This window comes from Nicotiana attenuata, unplaced genomic scaffold (genome assembly GCF_001879085.1).
Source record: "Nicotiana attenuata strain UT unplaced genomic scaffold, NIATTr2, whole genome shotgun sequence".
NCBI lineage: Eukaryota > Viridiplantae > Streptophyta > Magnoliopsida > Solanales > Solanaceae > Nicotiana > Nicotiana attenuata.
Window position 1 is genome coordinate 13,032 of NW_017672158.1, and position 22,073 is coordinate 35,104.

A 22,073-nucleotide genomic window follows, 5' to 3' on the forward strand; every position below is an offset into this window, starting at 1 on the left:
AAGAAGACGGACTGTGAATGGAAGACATACGAATAGAGTTCCGCTGAATATCAGTTTTGCGCCTCGTAGGACTGCAAAATACATCTCCCAATCTCAACTCCAGTCTCCAGCTGCACTTCTACTTCTGGAATTTCTTATCTCTTTGGGCAAAGGGTCAAAATTGCCCCTCTACTATTGCTTATTGGTTATTTGTGCCACCCGTTATACTTTTCGGTCATTCTCGTCCCTACCGTTAACAAAGTTTGTAAAATTACCCCTAACTCTAACGTCCCTCCACTGTGGCAGCTGACTCCCATCAATTTTATCCATGTCAGCTTCCATGTCAACTGCTATGTCATCGACCCCACCAAATTAAAACCCTAACATAAACGACCCCCCACTCCTCACCTCTCCACCCTTTCTCTCACCTTCTCTCCCTCACCTCATACCAAAATCGCCGGAAACCATGGCATTTGTCATCACTAAAATCGCCGGAAGTTCATACATATTTGAGAGACCAAAAAATTTGTCATCACTAAAATGCAGTTTATGTTACTAACACAAACCTGGCAAGACATCGAAACATCATTGTGATTTGAACTTTAACACCATAAGTATCTTCGCACTTCAACAAAGTACAGATTCTAGCACTATTTTGCAGTCAGAAAGCAATTAAAAGCATTCAAATAACGAATAGGAAAGAACAAATAGAAGTACAAGAAAATGATAATATCACTGCTCTGCCTCAACATCACTGCCAACTGATGTTGGTTAAAACAACAAAGAATAAATCACTTAACTAATCTACTTTAATAAGCTTGATAAACATGTTCACTCACTCACTGAAATATTTTTATCTAAAGAAAGTCCATCAAAAATCATTATGACAATACGAACTTTTAAAAAATGATAGGCATAGCAAAGTATAGAACATCAAACATAGATTTGGGCATACCAAGTTGTTCTTAAGCTTCAAAATCAGAATTTAATCAATAATTTTCAGCCTCAACATTATATTCAAGTAACATAAAATGAACTTCAACAACTTCTGAAGAACATGACAAACCCATCAGGTATTCTTCAACCTTTTCCAAATTCTTTGTATGGTGATTTTAGTCTCCTTTCAAATACATCTCCCAAATCGGTACTAACCAGCCACCATTAACACTGCCATTAATTGACAGACCCACCTTTTTCACATAAACCCCCACCGTATCTCCTCCGTTTTTTTTCACATTCTCATCCACAACAAAACAATGAAGAACCAGACAGAATAAAATGAAGAACAAATCAAAAGAAAGAACAAACTCCGATATCAGAGTGACTCTTTTGGCGGTGACTATAGCTTCTTATTTTTTTTTGAATGGGATTGGAAAAAGGTGGTAGTAAGAGGTCGACTAAAGAATTCAATCAAATGAGTATTTTTATGTGGGAAGAAGAGATTAGAAGAACATTCTCAGAGGATTAAGGGTGTGTGATATAATGGGATTGGGTAGAGATTCCAAGATTAAGCAACCAAATCGATGAACGAAAAATTTAATAATTTGAGAATTCGAGGAAAATAGAAATAAATAGCACTGAAATTAAAATTGAAGAGAAGAGAATCAGTGCAATTGATGAGTGAGAGAGAGAAAGAGAAAATGGAAGGAGAAAGGAGACGAAGAGGGGAGCCAGTACCGTGGAGGTTAGTTCTGTCCGCTGAAATTTTCCGGCAAAATGCCCTGATTTCCGACGATTTTAGTATGAGGCGAGGGAGAAAAGATGAGAGAAAAGGTGGAGAGGTGAAGAGTGGGGGGTCATTTATGTTAGGGTTTTAATTTGGTGGGATCGATGACATGGCAGCTGACATGGATAAAATTGATGGAGTCAGCTACCACAGTGGAGGAACGTTAGGGTTAGGGGTAATTTTGCAAACTTTGTTAACGGTAGGGACGAGAATGGCCGAAAAATATAACGGGTGGCACAAGTAACCAATAAACAATAGTAGAGGGGCAATTTTGACCCTTTTCCCTATCTCTTTTCATACCAAAATACAGCTATTCAACTATTTTCAATCGTCAACTTCAAGCATCACACTCAGCAACTTCAATTTGAAAGCTGCTTGCAATTAAATACGTACACCATGGCTAACATGAAATTAAGAGGACAGTAAAACCCCACACAAACAAGAACTACAAATCAGAAATACCAAGAAAAAGTATGACAACTTTACCGGAGAGCCTAAAACATTAATGCATCGGCCAATAAAATTCGGATATTAGGTCAAGATAATGCTCAGAAGGTTTCGGTACACATACAACGTAACAGCAAACTCAAGTTTCACCAATTACAAACAGAAGAAAAGAAAATGTCTCACAAAAAACTCACACGATCACTCAACTTATCAAAACATTGTACAACCAGTCGGACTAACTGGAAACATCAGCCTGAGCACTGGAAACTTGAACACCATCTACCAATTTGCCTCCTCGAAAATGAGCAACATCACTGCCAACGTGAATGAAAACAACAAATGAGGAAATATATTTGAATGAAAATATAGGCCTTGCCATAAGAAAGTCCATACGCAATGAAGCACTAGACTAAGCAGAAAGTTAAAAAACACGAGCATGCCAAAAAAAAAAAAGTTTAGCAAGACAGCATATATTTGACGAAACTAGAAACTAGGGGTGGCAAAAACAGTCCAAACCCATTTGACCCGCCCAACGCGCCAAACATTTAATGGATTGGGCACGAAACATTTTCCTGATGGGCTGATTTGGGCATAACCCAATCTCAACCCATTATAAAAGCTAGCCCAAACTCAACCCATCACTATCCAAACTTCAATCCCTATAATTTGAACTCAACCGATTACTACACAAGATAGATTAGAAGGAACTTTTTACTTCCTTCTAATCATGTTTAGAGATGGTATTCTGTCATCCATCTAGATTATATGTATATTTGTACAAATTTCTGATTCACAAGTTTCTAATGACTATTAAATAAATAAATAAATATGCAACTAGACTATTCAAATTGCAGCTAATAGAACCTCAATTTATTACTATTACAAGATTTTAGATTGTTAGATTAGTTAGGAGTTAGATATTAGTATTAGCTTAATTAACTTTTGCTTTCTGAAAAATACAATATAATAAAATTTGTACATGTTATGGCATTATTCTCTTTTATCTCTTCATATTAAGAAAAAAATTAGTATACATATTAACATCAGAACCAAATAAAAAAAAATCTGTTCTACCATTAAAAAGCATGTTGAAAGCTTGCAGTTAAATGATTAGTATTATACCTTTGTATAGCTTAATTCTCATTTTTCTTTTTCCATTAAAAAGATTTGAGAGTATCTAACATGTGAAGTAAATAAGAACGCAAAATTATCGTGTAAAAATCATGAAGAATGGGAAGCAAAAGTTTGGTCAAGTTGGGCGGGTTGGGTTATGACCCATTGATTAGCCCATCTTGACCCAAGTAAACTTTGGGCATGGTTGGGCAATGACCCATTTATTAGTCCAGCCCATTTAGACCTGCCCAAACAGGCCATTTGCCACCCCTACTAGAAACCCGTGTACTTACAGAACTAGCATCATAATCAGAGAAAAATGCTCATACCCAAAAATACAATATTTGGTTCCTCATCTGAACACCAAAATGGCAATCCAGAGAGACCTTCAAGGCCAAATTTGTCATACCTGCTGTGCCTGCTGATAATTCGTATATCCTGGGTAATTTCCATAATACATATTAGGGTCCTGAGCAGGTGGAGCATATCCATAAGCCTCATATCCTTGGCCATACCCATAATACGCGCCACCACTACCACCCCATTGAGTCTGGTCAGTCTACATAGAGAATCAGAGTCAAAACAGAAGCGAATTTATCTAAGTTTAAAACTAGAAAGATAGGCAAAAACCTGTTTGCTAGAGGGGCTACGCCCCCAAGAAAGCCGAATGCTTTGTCCTCCCAATTGTGTGCCATTCAAGCTTGACAAAGCCTGCTCAGCAGAAGCTCTGGAAATGGCATGTGATAGAACATGAGAAAAGAACATGGACAAGAAATCTAGTAAGAGACATTTTAATTGCACAGTGACATTACCTAGTACCGAACTGAACAAAACCACAGCGTTTTCCAGCAACTATCTTCACATGAACCAATTCACCATATGGGGAGAATACCTGCCGCAAATGCTCTTCTGCAACAGTGGGATCCAAACCACCAACAAATATCTGCACATTTGAATGTGAACGGTTAGAAGGGCATACACTAGAAAAACAAACTTACTTCAAAACAAGCTACCCACAGTTGTATTATTGGGGTCACTTTCGCCTTGAGTTGCTTGTGGATTTTGATAGGTAGCTGCAATGATAAAAGATGTGAAGAGTAGAAATGCAGTCATCAAGAATTGCTAGCATCAAAGAAAGGCGGACTCTCCAACACAGAGGAAAATGAACAGTAACACATAAGCATAAAAGAAGAAACAAAGAGAGAATAGGCATCAATTGACCCAAGCTTTATATATTCGGAGTATGAGGATACTTCTAAAACAGAAAATATATATATTTCAAAAAAAAAAACCTTACACCATTCCACCAACTCATTCTAACAACGATTTTACATTTCCCCGCCACGGCTTTTATGAAAAGAAAATCCATGAGCAGCGGAAACAAACGAACGCATTCACACATAGAGCAAGCAGAAACTTAAAAACAGCTTATTCAACTAAACGCACTCTGCTACCCTAAAAAAAATGATCCTTTAATCAGGAGTATTCACAAGCATTACAGTATTACTTCATATCCCTTACACGTGAATGCATGCTCCTTGAAAGTCATGGATATAGAACTCCTAGGTCTGTTACATGTTCCGTTGTTAAAACAAATTGCAAGGCAGTTCATACGGCGATGAGCTGACGGAGCTCGAGAACCATTCTACTGACAGCACACCGACTTTAGACAGTCAACAAGCCCTTGTAATTCTTAAATCCAAAAACCAAACAACAAAATATCAACACAGTACCCCATGAATCATGAAAAAATTAGAAATACTTTTTATGGTATTCTAAAAGTATCAGTGCATTATGTATTCAATGAATAAGTCTTCTATCGTATATTGGTAACTGCAGTCCACTTATAAGATAACAAGTTTGAAAAGAGGAGATATTCACATGAATCGTTTTCTTTTGGATAGCAAAACAATTTTACAAATGCAAGAGCAAGACCGTGTCCTAAGTATTTTAACTTTTTTTTTATATCTTAACATGGAGAATCGAACCCGCAACTGTTGGAGGTGGAGGGTGCTTTCCACTTGAGCTACCCTTTCTTGTTTGTCAAAGGTTTTTGAACTTACAATTCAGATATCACAATTGCAACCAAGGAAAAAATAAAAGATGGAAGACGGGCCCGCTGAAGCTAATATATTATTTCTAAGCAATTATGCTAGTACTAGCATTCCTGAGCTGAGGGTCTATTGGAAAAAATCTCTCTACCTCCACAAGGTAGGCGTAAGGTCTGCGTACACACTACCCTCCCAGACCCCACACTATGTGGGATTATAGTGGGTATGTTATTGTTATATTTATGCTAGTACTAGCATCCATACGCCTTATGTGTACATAAGGTATTCCAACATCTGTACTGAACAGCCACTTTGATCCACAAGTTTCTACTCCCCCATTTCCATCTTCTTGTCAGCTACTCTTAGTTAGTCAATTGTATTCAGCATTTCAGCAATTTGGGAACAAAAGATTACAACTTGCGGAATCTTTCATGTAGTTTCTAAATCTCTAAATATTATTTTCAAATGACCAAATGACTAATTCAGAAAGTGAAAGCCAGTGGATAATTGGAATAGAAAGAGCATTGTCCACGAGTTTACACTACCCATTTCTAACTTAGCTGTTCTTCACAAGTGGATTGTTTTATACATTTCAGTATTCTGAAAACAAGAGATTAGAGCCTGAGAATCTTTCATTTAGTTTCTAATATTATTTCCAAATGACCAATTGGACAAATAAAAACCAGTGGACAGTAATTGGAACGGAAAGAGTAATGTCCAACAAGTGTATTAGAACTTGGTTATCAGAACTGTTTCTCTTTTTTCTTTTTCTTTTTGGATGAAGTGGTTATCAAAAAGTGTATTATAGAGCTAAAAAGGTAGAACCACCCCAAGGCATCAACCAAAGGCATCTCATCTTGAGAACAAAACTAGTCATATAAATCTTCTTTGCATCTCCTACAAGATCTATCAATTTTACATTACTCAAGACTGCGAGAGAAAAGGTGCTGATAAGTGAACTTGAGTTCCAGAATTAGTAGCATACACCATTAACACAGACAGCTCAGAACGTGACACACAAAGAAAGGTAAAGAATTGTAAGGAAATGAATGGAAACAGCTCGCCGCAGCATTATTTAAAGGTGCGAGAGATTGATCCTAACTGAAATTACACAAGGCCAGCTGAGGAATTAAATAAACTGGAAAAATGAAGGAAGGAAATTTAATTAAATAAACTGGAAAAATGAAGGAAGGAAATTTAAACTTCGATAGAATTGGAAATAAATTTACTAAGGCTCATAAAAGTAATTCTGGAACCGGAAATTAACTGAATGTAGCATAAGAATGCCACAAGAATACGAAGTAAGGAAGCGTGACATAAACGAATAAACTGACCTAAAATGAGGCCACGCACTAAAGTGGAATCATTTCAGCTGAAATCAGTTCCAGGCCCCCATATGAGAGCCTCTCTGTTTCCTGCTTTGAGACAACACGAGTTTTATAAGTTTGTGCACATTTCGAAACAATTAAATGCCCCCAAGTGTAGAAAGTTAAGTAATGGAAGAAAAGGATTTTAAAGATTCCGTTTCTTCAAGTGCATTGCTGAAAAACCAATCAACTTAAAGACTCTGAACACGTCAGGAAATTTATAGCATCACTGGGAGTCTGGGACAAAAATTAGGAACGCAGACAACAAACAGCACAATTCCTACTGCAAACAACATTTCGAGCAGAAAAAATCCACCTTCAGAACAGCAGATGAAAGGATGACATGGTCATACCTTTCTGCGGTGTACCCACTGGTTTCTTGTTCGCAGCGGGGCCAATCCTCATGGGCCTAGTTGAACAGAGTACGCCATTCATTTCGGTCATAGCACGCAATTGTTCACTTTCATCGGCAAACTTGACAAATCCATAGCCCTTGGAACGTCCAGTGATTCTATCTGTTACAACTTTTGCACCTTTTACCGACGAATACACAGATTTGAATGTCTCTTGTAGCATATAATCCGTCACATCAGCAGCCAAATCACCAACAAATATTGTATGCTCAGCTGAATCATCTCGCCTCTCACCGGCACCAAGAGAGGCCCAGTTCATACGGAAATTCTGTTCCACATTTGGCATCAAAGTGCCATTATACGTCTGTAAAATAGTTTCTGCAGCTGCATGACTCCTGAACTCAAGGAATCCATAACCTTCAGACTGACCAGTTTGCTTGTTCCTAATGACCTTAGCAGAAACAAGCTGCACAAAACAATGAAGCCATTATAATGATGCAAAACAAAGAGTACAATGATACACTAATGCAAATATTGAGATTTAATATTGGTTCCCAATCCCTCCTCTTCTAGGCAATCTTTAAATACTTTAGTACATCTTCTAAATTCACCTCCAATTTTTCTTCTCCTTTTTACTGGGATGACGGTGGTGTCCGAGCCAGCTTGGGTGCACCTCGGCTATTCTACAGGATACCAAGTAACTCTACCCACTAAATCTTAGGTAAATGAGAAGAAATCACCTAGTATTTTTTTACCCCGCTGCGCTTAGAACCTAAGACCTCACGGTTCTCCTACCATTTTAATGACCACTAGGACACAGTCCTGGGTAATTTTTGTTCTTTTTCTAAGTAACTATATTAGTTTCCACCCCCTCCTTCTCTATCAATCCCCTAAGCCACTTAAAATAAATTGCAACTAAATCCAAAAGAGAAATTCAAAATGATAAGGCAATCTTTCCAAATTCAATCGACTCCACACAAATGAAAACAGATAATCAGCTGGAACGAAATGAAGAGGAAAACATTTAACTACCATCTCCCAAAAAACAGCCTGGCAGAAAAATGTGAGGAATGCATCATAAATTTAAGAAATTGTTTTGACAAGTCAGAAACAACGTCACCAAACTATATCAGAAATACGAAATTTTTCTCCCCACGTCTACAACCACCTAAGCAACCACGATTTTCTAGCATTTATTTCCTTAATTTAACAATATTTTTCCTAAAAACTGCAAACAAATGGAAACAGGGTTAGATTTGTAAAATTACCTCGCCGGTATGATAGAAACAAGTGGAGAGATAATTCTCATCCATCCAATACTGCAAATCCCCAATCCAAAGAGACCGAACCTCGTTAGGATTACCGGTAGGGCTAGGGTTAGGGTTTGTCGTCTGCATAGCACCGTACTGTTGTTGCGATGGCTGCTGAGCCCAAGCAGGTTGAGATTGAGGTTGAAATTGCGGCTGTTGTGGCTGTTGAGGGGGCATCATCCATTGTTGTTGTTGTGTCGGCGGTGGAGCCTGCTGCTGGTACTGATGCTGATCCATCGACATAGGAGCCATAGGTGGTTGAGCAACTCCACTTTGTGGCATCATTTTGAAGAAATTGAACGAGCTGGATTGATGAAGAAGAAGAAACCCTAGGTAAGAAAGAGAACAAAAGGGTTCGATGTGATTGAACCGTGACGAGAGATAAGGTTCTCGCCGAAGGAGGGGGGGGGATTTGGAAGCGCGCGTGGGCCTTATAAGAGCTAGTCAGCAGGGTAACCCGTGTAGCGAATGGATGGATATTTGGGCCTTGTTAGCCCAACCCATATGGGCCGTATTTATTTTGTAGAAATGACACTAAGTAGCCGTTTTGAGCATCCCTATTTAAAGTAAAAATAGCACGGTCTAGCCAGTTTTCGAACTGGTCATTCAAAAATAGCCAGCATTTATCAAGATAATAAAAAATAGCCACTATTTTGCTGCAACAGAGACCGGTCCAGCATAATATACTGGAGTTCGGTGCACCTGTGTATGAACTTCCAGCATATTATGCTGGAACTCCAACACACGAAAAGTTCCAGCATAATATACTGGAGATTCGAGCACTTGTGTATGAACTTCCAGCATATTATACTGGACCGGTATACTTTGCTGGAACTCCAGTATATTATGCTGGAGTTCTAGTGTACTTATGCTGGAACTCCATCATATTATGCTGGAGTTCCAGCATACTTATCCTGAAACTCCAGTGTAATATGATGGAGTTCAAGTATACTTATGCTGGAACTCCAGCATAATATACTGACGTATTTTCCGAGTTTTGAACAGTGTTCTCCCTCACATTTATCTTTACATGAAAAGTGGCTAAATTTCGATTACTTTTGAAACTGGGCTATTTTTAAACAACCACTTGTAAATCTGGCTATTTTTTAATTTCTCCCCTATTTAAACATATCCAATTATTTAAATTTTAGGCGATTTTGACAAACTTCAAACTATTCATGCTATTGTTGTTGGTTCTTCAGTTCTTCTTATTCTTCGTCTATATCATACCTTTAAGTTACCTTTAAGTTAACTTCAAACTCAAAAGTCTGAAATTAGACGTAACTTCAAACTTAAAAGTCTGAAATTAGACTATGTAGGAGTCTCAATTCATATCGAAGTCTGAAGTTGAACTCCATTCAATCTCCAAGCTTGAGGTCTGAAGTTAGACTTTCACAAAGCGTAATGACCTTCCATTGAAACTTCATACTCCCGATTTAAATTTTAAACATACTCCGTGAAATCGATTTTGACACATCTAAACTTTAACAAAAAAATTAAATTCTGACTATTCATTAAATATTGGGTCTTAAAACGGCTATTTGTGCACTTCCCTATTTCATATTTGGCTCCCAACGGCCCATACATTTTTGGTAAAAATTGCATGGGCGTCCTATTTTGTCGCCCCCATTTAACTTGTACCCACTTTTTTTATTTTTTTTATTTGTACCTACTATTTAAACAACTTCAGGCCTTTTCTCATCTTTCTTCTTATTCGGGTAACAGTGATTTTATATGATGTTTGTGAAAATATTTTAAGGTAGTTTATGATGTTTTATGATGGTGAGTTGTTGCGGTATTTTTTTTTACTATTGCTTAGGGTTTCTTCTTTTTCTTTTTCTTAATTGCAAAATGGGTTCGTTAGTTTATTGTTATTTTGACAAATTGATGATTGGGAGTTTGTTCTTGATGATATTTGGAGGTTATGTTTCAAATTTGAGCTTATTTGGAGTAGAATTAGGTATTAAATCGTATATTGGATTATTAAAATTCGAAAAATAAATTTCTGTTTCTGGACAATTCTTATTTGGCCTTAAAGTGCATGAAAACGTTGGTTGCACTTTAGACCTTTTGGCCTTAAGTGCATCTGAAGTGCAATTTTTCATTTCAGACTTATTAGCCTTTAAGTGTAGGAAAACGTTTGTTGCACTTCGGACCTTTTGGCCTTAAGTGCATCTGAAGTACAATTTTTCACTTTGGACTGATTGACCTTAAGTGCATGAAACCATTGGTTGCACTTGGGACCTATTTGGCCTTAAGTGCATATGAAGTACACTTTTTCACTTCAGACTTATTGGCCTTAAGTGTAGTAAAACGTTTGTTGCACTTCAAACATTTGCCCTCAAGTTGGCCTTAAGTGCATGATACCATTGATTGCACTTCAGACCTATTTGGCCTTAAGTGTATCTGAAGTGCAATTTTCTTACTTCAAACTAATTTTTTTTAACTTTAGACCCGATAAGTCTGAAGTTGATCGTAAAATAGATAGACTTGCAAAAAAAAATTGCAAAGTGAATATAGGTTCAATTGTGACTCCACCGGGTGTTGATGCAAAAGCCTCGTATTTTTGTCATTCATTACTTTTATTTATATTTTCACATAGTTTATTTGAAGAATTAATTTAAATAGTCGTCCAACCAACCATTTAATCAAAAATAAACCGGCAGATATATAGTATTTATGTATAATACGTGTAAAACCATGTATACTCTATATATATCGGTTAGAAAAAAAAAGTGAATTTGACCAGCTATTCGTGTAAAAATCCCAAAGTTATTTAGAAAAGAAATGTCCAACTAAATATGCACTAAAATTCAAATTCCTGATGCTTTAACGTAAGTAATAGCTTTTGAAACACTCAGGGTGTGTTTGGTATAACGGAAAATGTTTTCCGTGGAAAATATTTTCTTGTAAAACAAATAGTAATCTTATACATTTTGCGATGCTTGGTACGCAAATTAAGGAAAATAACTTCTCAAGAGTATTTATAAATAATCTAGATACAATAAACATGAAACCATTAACTTTCGAACCAACAACCTTCCGAACCCACCAATTTTATAAACTTCCGAACCACTAAACTTTCGAACCCGTAAACTTTATAATTTCTAAACCCGTAAACTTCCAAACACATAAACCTCCGAACTCATAACTTTGGAACTTGTAAAATTTCAAACGTGTAAACCGAAAGATGAAAAAACTAAAACTGGAAATATTTTTAAAAAAATATTTTTTTCCCGAAACCTTTTCGGAGAGAGGGGGTGGGGTGGGTAGGCATGACGAGGGGTTGGGTGGATGGGTGTGAGGGTGTGGGGTGGGTTAATGAGGGTGGGGAAGGTTGAGAAGGAGTTTTGGAAAAGGTTTTCCCTTCTCTTGATAAAGAAAACATTTTCCTCCAATGAGAGGAAAATGAGTTTATACGGAAAGTGTTTTCCAAAACATTTAAGCCAACCAAACATGGTAAAATTTAAAAACATTTTCCGAAAAATATTTTCCTCCATACCAAACACACCCTTAAATTGCAATTCTTGATCAGTAAATTGTCCCCAAAAACGGACGCTTTTATTCGTCACTTCTTTGACTCTCTAACCAAAAGGTCGCTTTTTTTAATTTCCCAAAAATAGTTACTTTCATTTTAAAACCTTATCTATGGCAAAAGGACAACATTGAGAACCCCAGAAAAATATTCTTTTTTATCTTTCAGGCACAAAAACATTACATTTTGCTTAAATTGTGCAAGAAAGCAACTGGCATATTGCCAATCCATTTCATGTTCCCCTGTAAGCTACCCAATAAATTCTACCGTTGGAACTATTCAAGGTACTATAACAAAATTTATGCTGAGAATAATATAAATTTCAGCTATCAAAATGTTCTTCCATTACGAGTTCATAGAACTTAGCAACTTCAGAGCCAACTCCTCTTGCTCTGCCACAGATATAGCGTCAGCAGCAATACCCTCTTTAGCCATGTCCTTTGATTTGTCGCCATCATCGTCATCACTGTCAAAAATCTTGGTTTTCTTGTTGACTCTACCTCCGGGGAGTTCCCCGTCCGACTCGGAGAGTTCTTCATCTTCCTCTTCCTCTCTACCTCTCTTATACTTCATCTTCTCCTTGATTCGTTTTTCTTGGAGACGTTTGCGGTCCAAATCCTTGTCTTCCTTGTCGGCCAACTTCAAGTTCTTTCTCAACTCAGCATATCTCTGATTTACTGCATCGTCGACAAGAATAAAACAAAGTGTAAGAAAGCAACATATGCAATTGAAAATGAGATGAACTAATACAATATCTAGTGACTTAACATCAGTGAATAAATAATCACTTCAGGCCTGAAAACAGAACTATGATCGAATAACCAAATTTTGCTGCGGATTATGCAGAATACGCAGGAAACAGCCAGGTAGATTTGATAATGCAAGTTCAAAAGTGTTGGATCAAAAGCAGCAAAAGGTTTATCGTTTTTCCTAGATATTACTTGGATATAATAAAAACAATCTCAGATAGTACAAAATCTTGGAACAAAAGCCTTTTGAGACTCTTGGATATATCAGTCTCACCTTTTTCTTTGTTAAGCTGCACAGAGTCAGCACCACTGCTTGTGTCGGCTAATCTTGCGAGAGGTGGTAAAGTGTTTCCTTCCTCATCAAACACAACCCTTGTCCCTACAGGTCTGTGGACATTGATCTTTAGTTTCTTTTTCTTCAAAACTCTAGTGGCCAGCCTACAAAACAATTCAAACAAGAACAGGAAGCAAAATCAATCACAAAGAAGATTATAAACACTATATATAAAAAGAGCAGCAGCTAAGAGAAATGTGAATTGCAAGAAGAGTATCCTGGAGATGAAACATCATATCATCATATATTTAAGGTCAGCAGATCATTGCTTAATGAAAGATTTTCCGAAATGGCAGTTCCACCATTCAACGCAAGTTAGATTAGCAACAAATCCATTCAACTTTAGCTAATGCCTTCTTGCTTAGAAAAAAGTTCCACGCATCAAATAGACAATACAAAGAAGTTGACGTACATATCATCTCCTTTGCTGTTAATTTTGAGTTCTCCTACTTCTTGTGTCTCCTTAGCTAGAAGGAGGTCTTCCTCCACTTCCTCTCCCTCTGATTTACCTGTATCTGGCTTCCTAATTGGAAGTTCCAACAAATTGTCATTGCTTGTGTCATCTGGCAGGAGAGATAATGCTTCAGACACTGTCTTCCCTTTGAGCTTCTGTTTCAGAAAGCGGATTTTTGGAGTCATAGGAAGACCCAACGAAGCAGAGAATTCATCAATTGGAAGTTTTGTAACATCAAAGATCTCTTTATCTCTCTGTTTGTGTATGGACTTCAAGTATGTCACAAAAGCCCTTTGAGACAGATGCTGTAGGTCAGGGTACTTGACCAATAAAGAAGCAAGTAGATCGGAGACAGACTGTATCCTTTTTTCATTTGCCTGTTCACCATGATTAATAAAGAAATGATAATCAGCCAACAACAGGACATATGCTGCATGTGAAAAGAGAGAATATAATTTTTTGTCCTCAATTTCAGCGGTTAAACAAAAGTGGATGAAATCCCACCTTGATAACTCGAAGGGGAATCTTTTTCTCTTCCAATTTTTCAAGCATTTTCATCTCAGATGGCATCACGAATAAAAGAGATCTTCCCCCTGAAAGGTATCGAGCAGTGCGGCCAACTCTGTGTATGTAAGCGGCACAATCTTCAGGACAGTCCACCTGAAAGGGAATTTGCCTCAAATGCATGTCAATTTCTACCTTCTTACAATAGCATCCATGTCCTTTAATGGATGAAAAATGAATAACTACATATCAGGCTTTCGACTCTATAAAACGTTAAGAACTAACCTGGACAACCCAATCAACAGCCTTATTAAAATCAAGCCCCCTTGAAGCAACATCAGTGGAGAACAAAACAGAACGTTGTTCACAAAATTGGGAGTAAATTCCCATCCTTCTATCTTGCTTCATCCTTCCATGAAGACATTTGAGGGGAATTCCAGGACGGAGTTTTTTGAAAGCTTCAAATACAAATTTTACCTGTTGAATGGGAAACAATAAAAATGACAAAAGGAAATAAATCACAGAAAAATAAGAGCAAAATTTTGAGCTTTTGAATACGCTGAAACCCGATTCAATATACAGATAGATATTTTACTTAATCAAAAACTGGTGATATAACTAATGTAATCAGTGCTTTCGACATTAGGCAGTAAACTCGTTTTTCCAGTGTTCTAGGTTTAAGTGCAATATTCATGTCAAATCCACGATAAAAAGTTCTCCAACGTAAAGTCTCGATTTTAGAAAACCCTAAGAAGAAGTTCCAGATACCTGCTTGCAGCTTGATAGGAAAACCAATATCCTTGAATTAAGATGTGCCTTTATAAAACTCCATAACATGTCCAATTTCTTATCGAGAGGAACAAGCATTGCTGTTTGTTGCAAGCGGTTGGGAGTTGCAGTATCAGACTCCTCGTGCACACCCAAATATTCGGGGTCTTTCAGACTGAGCCTTGCCAGATCTTGAACAGACTTCGTCTGAGTTGCTGAAAACAACAAGGTCTGCCTATGTTTAGGCAATTGTGAAATGATTGCATTTAATTCCCTCTTAAACCCCACATCAAGAATACGATCTGCTTCATCAAGAACTAAAACCTGCTCCCTAGCCAGAAAAATGTACCCAAGTCACCAACTAAATAAACATAATAATTCTAACATATAGGAGGAAGACAGGTACACAAGTGTTCTGTCAAAAGACAGCGAACAGCAGGACGCAAAGCAATACGAAACATACGATTTGTAATTTCAAAAATATCTTTTTTTACTTGGTCTTTCTAACATAATAAATATATACATACTTTTTTATTTTCTAAGTAGCACAAATGAAGACATCAGGGTGGTCTTCTTTAAAGAGGATTCAAACTTTTCAAATATTTGGGCGGACAAGGCATGAATCAAAAAGAAAATACAACAAAAGATATACGATCGATGACTCTAACAAAAAAAATACAATGAAACAATTTGGTAGATTTTGCCCCTGTAGATTGCCATATTAACTTTTTGGATTTTGTCAGCTCTTTTGCTTTAGCCTAGTATTTCTTTTCTTTTTTGTATCAAAGTTGACTCTTTCCCCCTCTTGTACTTCTTGCATCTTCTTGATGCCTTTTTCTATAAAACTCATTACTTCATCAAAAAAACAATTTGGTAGATTTTATAAGAGCATCCAATAAAAAAAAACAAATAACCTTGTACTAAGAATACTACTTATCAGAAAAATACACATATATGTTCATCCATATATCAGAAAATTACAGAAAGGCGGTGTCTTTGAAGAAACAATTGAAGGAGGATAAACAGAAGATGAAGGATAATAATTTCAAATATTATACTAGATTCATCAGATTACTGTTCGATAGCTATGCTTCCAAGAAAAAAGCAGAGTAAAGGAGAAGCAGGTTCCAAACCCTCTAAGGGGAAAAAAGGAGAGTCAATCAGTGCCTTAGATGCTATACAAATACGATTGGAATGCTATGATGAGCAAATTACAGCATTGCCTGCCGTGCAAGGTAGTTATATTAATAAAGTAGGAGCAAATCAGAAAACAATTCATGACGATACAGAGAGGGAGAAAGTTGTTAACTGGACCTGAAGTTGGGAACAATCAAAATTTGGTGTCTCATCCATATGCTGAAGAAGCCGGCCAGGGGTGCAGACCAGGATGTTCAGCGAATTAACATGCTCTTTTTCAGTGTCAACATCTTTGCGGCCACCAATCAGAAGGCCAGCACTAAAGCCGTGATGCTTCCCAACAGATTTCAGTACGTCAAAAAGTTGCCCTGCTAACTCCCTTGTGGGAGACATTATGATGCATCCAACACCATCCTCTTCTCCCCATCGAGCTTTATACAATTTCTCTAACACCTAGAAATCAAATCTAATTAACAACAACAACAACAACAACAACTACCCAGTATAGTCCCACAAGGTGGGGTCTGGGGAGGGTAATACGTACACAGGCCTTACCCCTACCCGAAAGGGCAGAGAGGCTGTTTCCAATAGACCATCGGCTCAGGAAAAGGAAAAGGAAAACAAAAACAAAAAACAAAAAGCAAAAGAGCATTAGTGACTCCAGCAGAAATCACATAAATAGTTATCTAAACATAAACCATAAATAAAATGGCATGCAAATATATCGACCAGTAACTACCATAAGGGGGCACAATACAATACACAGATCATCTATGGAGAGCCCTACAAAACCCCCCCCCCCCGAGCCCCGGGACAAAAGTACGAAAAATTCTAGACGCCCCTATCCTGCAATCCTGATACTAGACCTCCAGACTTTCCTATCCAGGGCCATGTCCTCGGAAATCCGCATTCTAGCCATGTCCTGCCTAATCACCTCTCCCCAATACCTCTTGGGCCTCCCTCTGCCTCGACTCGCGCCAACCACCGCCAGCCGCTCACAACTCCTAACCGGGGCATCGGGGCTTTTCCTCCGCACATGCCCGTACCACCTGAGCCTCGCTTCCCGCATCTTCTCATCTACTGGGGCCACCCCCACCTTCTCCCGAATAACTTCATTCCTAATCTTATCTAACCTGGTGAGCCCGCACATCCACCTGAGCATCCTCATCTCCGCAACCTTCATTCTCTGGACATGGGAGTTCTTCACCGGCCAGCACTCAGCCCCATACAACATGGCAGGTCTAACCACAGCTCTATAAGACTTCCCCTTGAGTTTCTGAGGCACTTTCTTGTCACACAAGACTCCTGATGCAAGCCTCCATTTCGACCACCCCTCTCCTATATGGTGAGTGACATCCCCGTCGATCTCTCCGTCCCCCTGAATCACCGACCCAAGATATCTGAAATTGTCCCTCTTGGCAATGACCTTAGATCCAAGCTTGACGTCCCTGCCTACTTCGCTCGGCTCGGCGCTAAACTTGCACTCCAGGTACTCTGTCTTAGCCCTGCTTAGTTTGAAACCCTTGGACTCGAGAGTCTGCCTCCAGACCTCCAACCTCTCGTTACCACCGACCCTCGTCTCGTCTATCAGGACTATGTCATCAGCAAATAGCATACACCATGGCACATCCCCTTGAATATGGCATGTTATAGCATCCATCACCAAAGCAAATAAGAGAGGGCTAAGTGCAAATCCTTGATGAAGCCCCATTACCACCGGGAAATGGTCTGAGTCGCCACCCACCGTCCTAACCCTAGTCTTAGCTCCATCGTACATGTCCTTGATCACTCTGATGTAGGCTTCCGGTACGCTCTTCGCCTCTAGACACCTCCATAGCACCTCCCTTGGGACCTTGTCGTACGCCTTCTCCAAGTCGATAAACACCATGTGCAGGTCCTTCTTCTTATCCCTGAAGTGTTCCACCAATCTCCTGACAAGGTGGATAGCTTCTGTAGTGGAGCGGTCCGGCATGAAACCGAACTGGTTCACGGATATAGACGTCAAATCAAATCTAATTAAGTGGCTTAATTTATTAAGATGGGTAAAAAAACAAGATATAATACTACTAAAGAACTAAGGGTTTGTTTGGTTGGTGGGATAAGGGATAACAATCTTGGATAAAATGTGAGATTATCTTATCTCGTGTTTGGTTGCCTTTTCGAATACGGGATTAACAAATCTCCGGATTAGATTATACCACCATTGTGGTATTATCCTATCCCACATTGAGGGTGGGAATCTAGGGATTAACTAATCCCGGGACAAAACACTAAAAGGACAAAGATGTCCTTCTCCGCGGCTCTTCTTCCAAAGTCCTTTAAAACATCCCAAGTTAAAATTGGAAATAAAAGTCACATAAACCAAGCACACGTTTTATATTATACCCTGTATATCTCATTTTCAGTCCAATGAACCAAACATCTTCCAAAGTATATCCATTAAATAAATCCCGTTATTATCTAATCTTCGAGCCCTTCCTCGGACCCGAGCATAGTGGGAGCTCAGTGCACCGGACTGCCCTTTTTTATTATATAATCCTCGTATTATTCCCGCCAATTATTATCCAACAGATTGGACATCTAAGCAGTATTCCACATAAGAGATTGGACATCTACTTTCTTTTGTCAAGGAAAACAAGGGGATGATTTTCCATGAATAAGAACTATTTCACATACGGTTCATATAATGTGAAGTCAACATTTATACCAAATCGAAATAGAATGCCTGCACTACACAATCATAAAAAAAATGGTAAAACATTTCCATTTGATCTCGTTCAAATTGTTCGATAAATCATTTTTTAACTTTGTGCAGGGAGTTCAGCTAATAGCATCGACGATTCGTATGGTAAAATGTTTCATTTGCTCTCAATGCTCTCGTACACATTGTTCGATAAACCACTTTTAACTTTTCAAGAGGAATCATGACTTTTTTGGGCAGGGAGATCAGCTAATAGCATCTAAGATTTCGTAGTTCCATAGAGCCAGTTCATGTCAAAAGAATTAGAAAGAGTTTGGTCAGACAATGACTCAAATTACTTCGAGTTGGAGAAGGATATAGACAATTTTTTTAATTATCAGAAAATAGATAATTTCCTTACATTCTTTTATGGCAAGCCTTCAAGCCAACTAGTGTGCACCTCGACTCTTCTCTCGGGTACCTGCTTCTTCCACCAGCACAGGTACGGGTAAATCTGTCCTACCAGATAGGAAGAAATCACCTAATATTTTTTGCCTATGCTCGAATTTGAACGCTCATTTCCAAGATTTGCACCCACTTCATTGACCACTAGGCCACACCCTTGGATGCGGATAGGTCTTCCTACGTTTTGGTCAGCCTCTAGGTACCAGACACAATTGTCATGATCGGGTTGCAATTTCTCTTGCATTTATTACAAAAAAAAGGGGGTTTTAATCCATGGACTCTTATTGAATTAGGCACCTCATTTTTTACAAGTACTAGGCACCTGTTTTCCTTCTGACAGTTTATGGATGCACATCTTTTAGCTTGAATCTTTCTTATTTAAGTCACTAGTTTGAGTTATAAGTTATTGTTTGCTGCTTCACTCCACTTCTCCAATCTCATATTCCCCACAAAACTCCATCTTCAGTTCTTCATCGAATCCATTTCTCCTTCCGTAACGTATCCATCTATCTCTTTTTCTTCCAAAAACGCAATGGCATAAGGACCATTTATTCATTCCAGTCCTTTTAATTTACTGCTAAGCTGGTGTAGTTATAGATTGCGGTAATTGATCAGGTTCCATTGTTTGCAACATTGTGTCATGTTGAGATAACGGCCTTTTTTTAAATGAATCAAAGAACTACGTATAACACCATCACTTTTTGTTCATCTCGCATGGATACAATCCAATAACTAACACCTCTATTCATTTATGCTGCATCAAAAAAAAACATAGCTATTCATTATGTATAATTCACTACCCAAGTCAACTGATGAGAATAAAAATCCAAATTTTGACTGAAAGACTAGAAGTGTGAAAAAAGTTTTGAGTTTAAGTTCTATGCATTAATGGTGCAAAAAATATTTACAATATCATGTCATCTAAAAGGTAACTATAGTTAAATCTATCTCATAAGCATGGATTAGTAACCTAAAATAAATGGTAACTAATCTACTATAACAAGTTAAAATACATTGAAGCTCCAAAATATCATCTAAAAAATACTTGCAAACGTACCGGAATTACGAAAGCTAACGTCTTCCCGGAACCAGTTTTCGCAGCCCCAAGTATGTCACGGCCACAAAGAGAGTGTGGTAGAGAAGCCCTTTGAATGTCAGTCATGGTTTTGAATTTGCAATCAATTAACCCATCCTTAGTTTTCTTACTAACCGGCAACTGGCTGAACCTGTCACAACCGGCGTACCTAGAAAACGAACCATCAGGAAGGCGTCCAATCGGAGCTTTGTGTGGTAATGGCTCAAGTGATAGCGGGTTGGAACCGGATTCGGGTTTACCCGATTCTATCCATGCTTCCAGAAGTTCAATTTCATGAACCTCTGATAAGCGGCTCTGTATTTTAGCTTTACGTGATTTAGGCGTGTGTTTTCTCATACCTTTCCAATGGATTTCTGTGTTTTGTGTTCTTCAAATTAGCAGAGGCAAGTGAGAGTTATGGTGATTCTCCCAGAGATTTAGGGTTTCAATAAAAGAGACGGTGTCTCGCCGGAAGGGAAATGTAATACAATTAAACGGACGGCGAAATTTAAAGCAGGGAGGGTTTTGGCAAGATTTAAGAGGTTCGGACTCGGGCCAACAGACGTGTTAGATGGCCGGGTCAAATAGCCACTTTTTACTTTTTAGCATTTTTAATGCTGAGCAAAAGTAGCCACTAATCTATTAAAATTAATATGAAAAGACGGAGTTACCCTTTCTTCTATCTCTTTTCTGTTCAAACCAATTTCTGCAAATACGTCAAAAAGGATCGGAAAACTCTTGCCGTTGAGCAAAACAACAACGTTTGGATTAGAAGAAATGAAATTTCCCGGTAGCATTTTGGTTTTAAAAGAATAGATTTGTATTTTTGAATTCTTGATCCGAAGAATTCTTCTTTACCTTGATTATAAAAATAATCTTTGTCTATCGTTCCATGGACCAATTAAAGGAAGACCATAATCGTCGGGAATTTTACGGATTGGTAATTTTGTGAGCTCAGGTGATTGTGTTACATTTGTTATTGTTGGTATTATTTCTAATAATGATAGTGTAATGGGACGAACAATGACGTATTTTGATGGAAACTGTTGGTGAAGAGGTGGAGAGGAAGTGAAGAAGACGAAGATAATGTAGTCCTGAACATAGAGTTCCAAGTTCAAAAAATAAGGACATGTAGTCCTGAATTTAGAGTTACAAGTTCAAAAGTTAAGGACAGGAAGTCCTAAATTTAGACTTACAAACTCAAAAACTAAGGACATGTAGTCCTTAACTTAGACTTACAAGCTCATAAATTAAGGACAACTAGTCATGAACTTACAGTAACAATTTCATAATTTAAGGACATTTGGTCCTGGACTTAGAGTTGGAAGTTCAAAAATTAAGGACACTTGGTCCTTAACTTAGAGTTACAGGCACGAAAATTAAGGAAAGGTAGTCCTTAACTTAGAGTTACAAGCACAGAAATTAAGGACAGGTAGTCCTGAACTTCGAGTTCCAAGTTCAAAAGTTAAGGACATGTAGTCCTGAACTTAGAGTTACAAGTTCAAAAGTTAAGGACAGATAGTCCTAAACTTAGACTTATAAGCTCATAAATTAAGGACAGCTAGTGTTGAACTTACAGTAACAAGCTCATAAGTTAAGGACACTTGGTCCTGAACTTTATGAGCAGAAGGGTATTTTCGTCCGGGCGGGTAAAAGTTTATTAAAGCAGTGGCTAAAGACTAACGATATTTTAAACAGTAGCTTAAAAGTAAATACATCTCTTATTACTGGCTAACTGTACACTTCCCCCTTAACTTGCTCAATATTTTTTTTATTTATAAAAATTTGGTTGGGATCCGGAAAAGAAAAAGAAAAAGGGTGTTAGTGAGAACTGAACTCACACGACACGATTGTGTAAGAAATTTGCACTAGTATCATTGCATGTGAGCTTTGGTGGTAATTCCTTTAAAAATTGATAGAGTTTATACATATTAAAGGTGAGTCAATATGTGTCAATAAAAAATTATACTTAATTTGTTTAACATGACCCGACCTTACTCTTTCCTTTATTTTCTAAAGGTGAAAG

General features: G+C 37.9%; 2 protein-coding genes across 2 annotated transcripts; both read right to left on the reverse strand.

The window, feature by feature from the left end:
• Positions 1-2,164: 2,164 nt before the first annotated feature.
• LOC109212104 (polyadenylate-binding protein RBP45) lies at positions 2,165-8,771 on the reverse strand. Its single transcript, XM_019375713.1, has 7 exons — positions 8,305-8,771; positions 7,037-7,502; positions 4,283-4,338; positions 4,078-4,208; positions 3,896-3,992; positions 3,675-3,824; positions 2,165-2,466 (listed from the first exon to the last, which is right to left on the reverse strand). The coding sequence occupies exons 1-7, from the start codon at positions 8,629-8,631 to the stop codon at positions 2,464-2,466; spliced, it is 1,230 nt and encodes a 409-aa protein (XP_019231258.1). The 5' UTR covers positions 8,632-8,771; the 3' UTR covers positions 2,165-2,463.
• Positions 8,772-12,015: 3,244 nt separating this feature from the next.
• LOC109212103 (DEAD-box ATP-dependent RNA helicase 32) lies at positions 12,016-20,606 on the reverse strand. The gene is made up of 8 exons (XM_019375712.1): positions 20,030-20,606; positions 16,005-16,280; positions 14,691-15,014; positions 14,208-14,399; positions 13,923-14,078; positions 13,377-13,795; positions 12,905-13,068; positions 12,016-12,558 (listed from the first exon to the last, which is right to left on the reverse strand). Exons 1-8 carry the CDS (start codon positions 20,402-20,404, stop codon positions 12,227-12,229), a joined length of 2,238 nt encoding a protein of 745 aa, XP_019231257.1. The 5' UTR covers positions 20,405-20,606; the 3' UTR covers positions 12,016-12,226.
• Between the last annotated feature and the right edge of the window lie 1,467 nt (positions 20,607-22,073).

Excerpts from the sequence above, each read along its gene's own strand:
- LOC109212104 (XM_019375713.1), bottom strand. The coding sequence starts at position 8,631 with ATGATGCCACAAAGTGGAGTTGCTCAACCACCTATGGCTCCTATGTCG. Across the intron at positions 4,339-7,036 it reads AGTGGGTACACCGCAGAAAG|CTACCTATCAAAATCCACAA; the intron begins GTATGACCATGT and ends TTATCATTGCAG. Across the intron at positions 4,209-4,282 it reads GTGACCCCAATAATACAACT|ATATTTGTTGGTGGTTTGGA; the intron begins GTGGGTAGCTTG and ends TCAAATGTGCAG.
- LOC109212103 (XM_019375712.1), bottom strand. The coding sequence starts at position 20,404 with ATGAGAAAACACACGCCTAAATCACGTAAAGCTAAAATACAGAGCCGC. Across the intron at positions 14,079-14,207 it reads CTGTTGATTGGGTTGTCCAG|GTGGACTGTCCTGAAGATTG; the intron begins GTTAGTTCTTAA and ends ATTCCCTTTCAG. Across the intron at positions 13,069-13,376 it reads AACAGCAAAGGAGATGATAT|GCTGGCCACTAGAGTTTTGA; the intron begins GTACGTCAACTT and ends ATTGTTTTGTAG.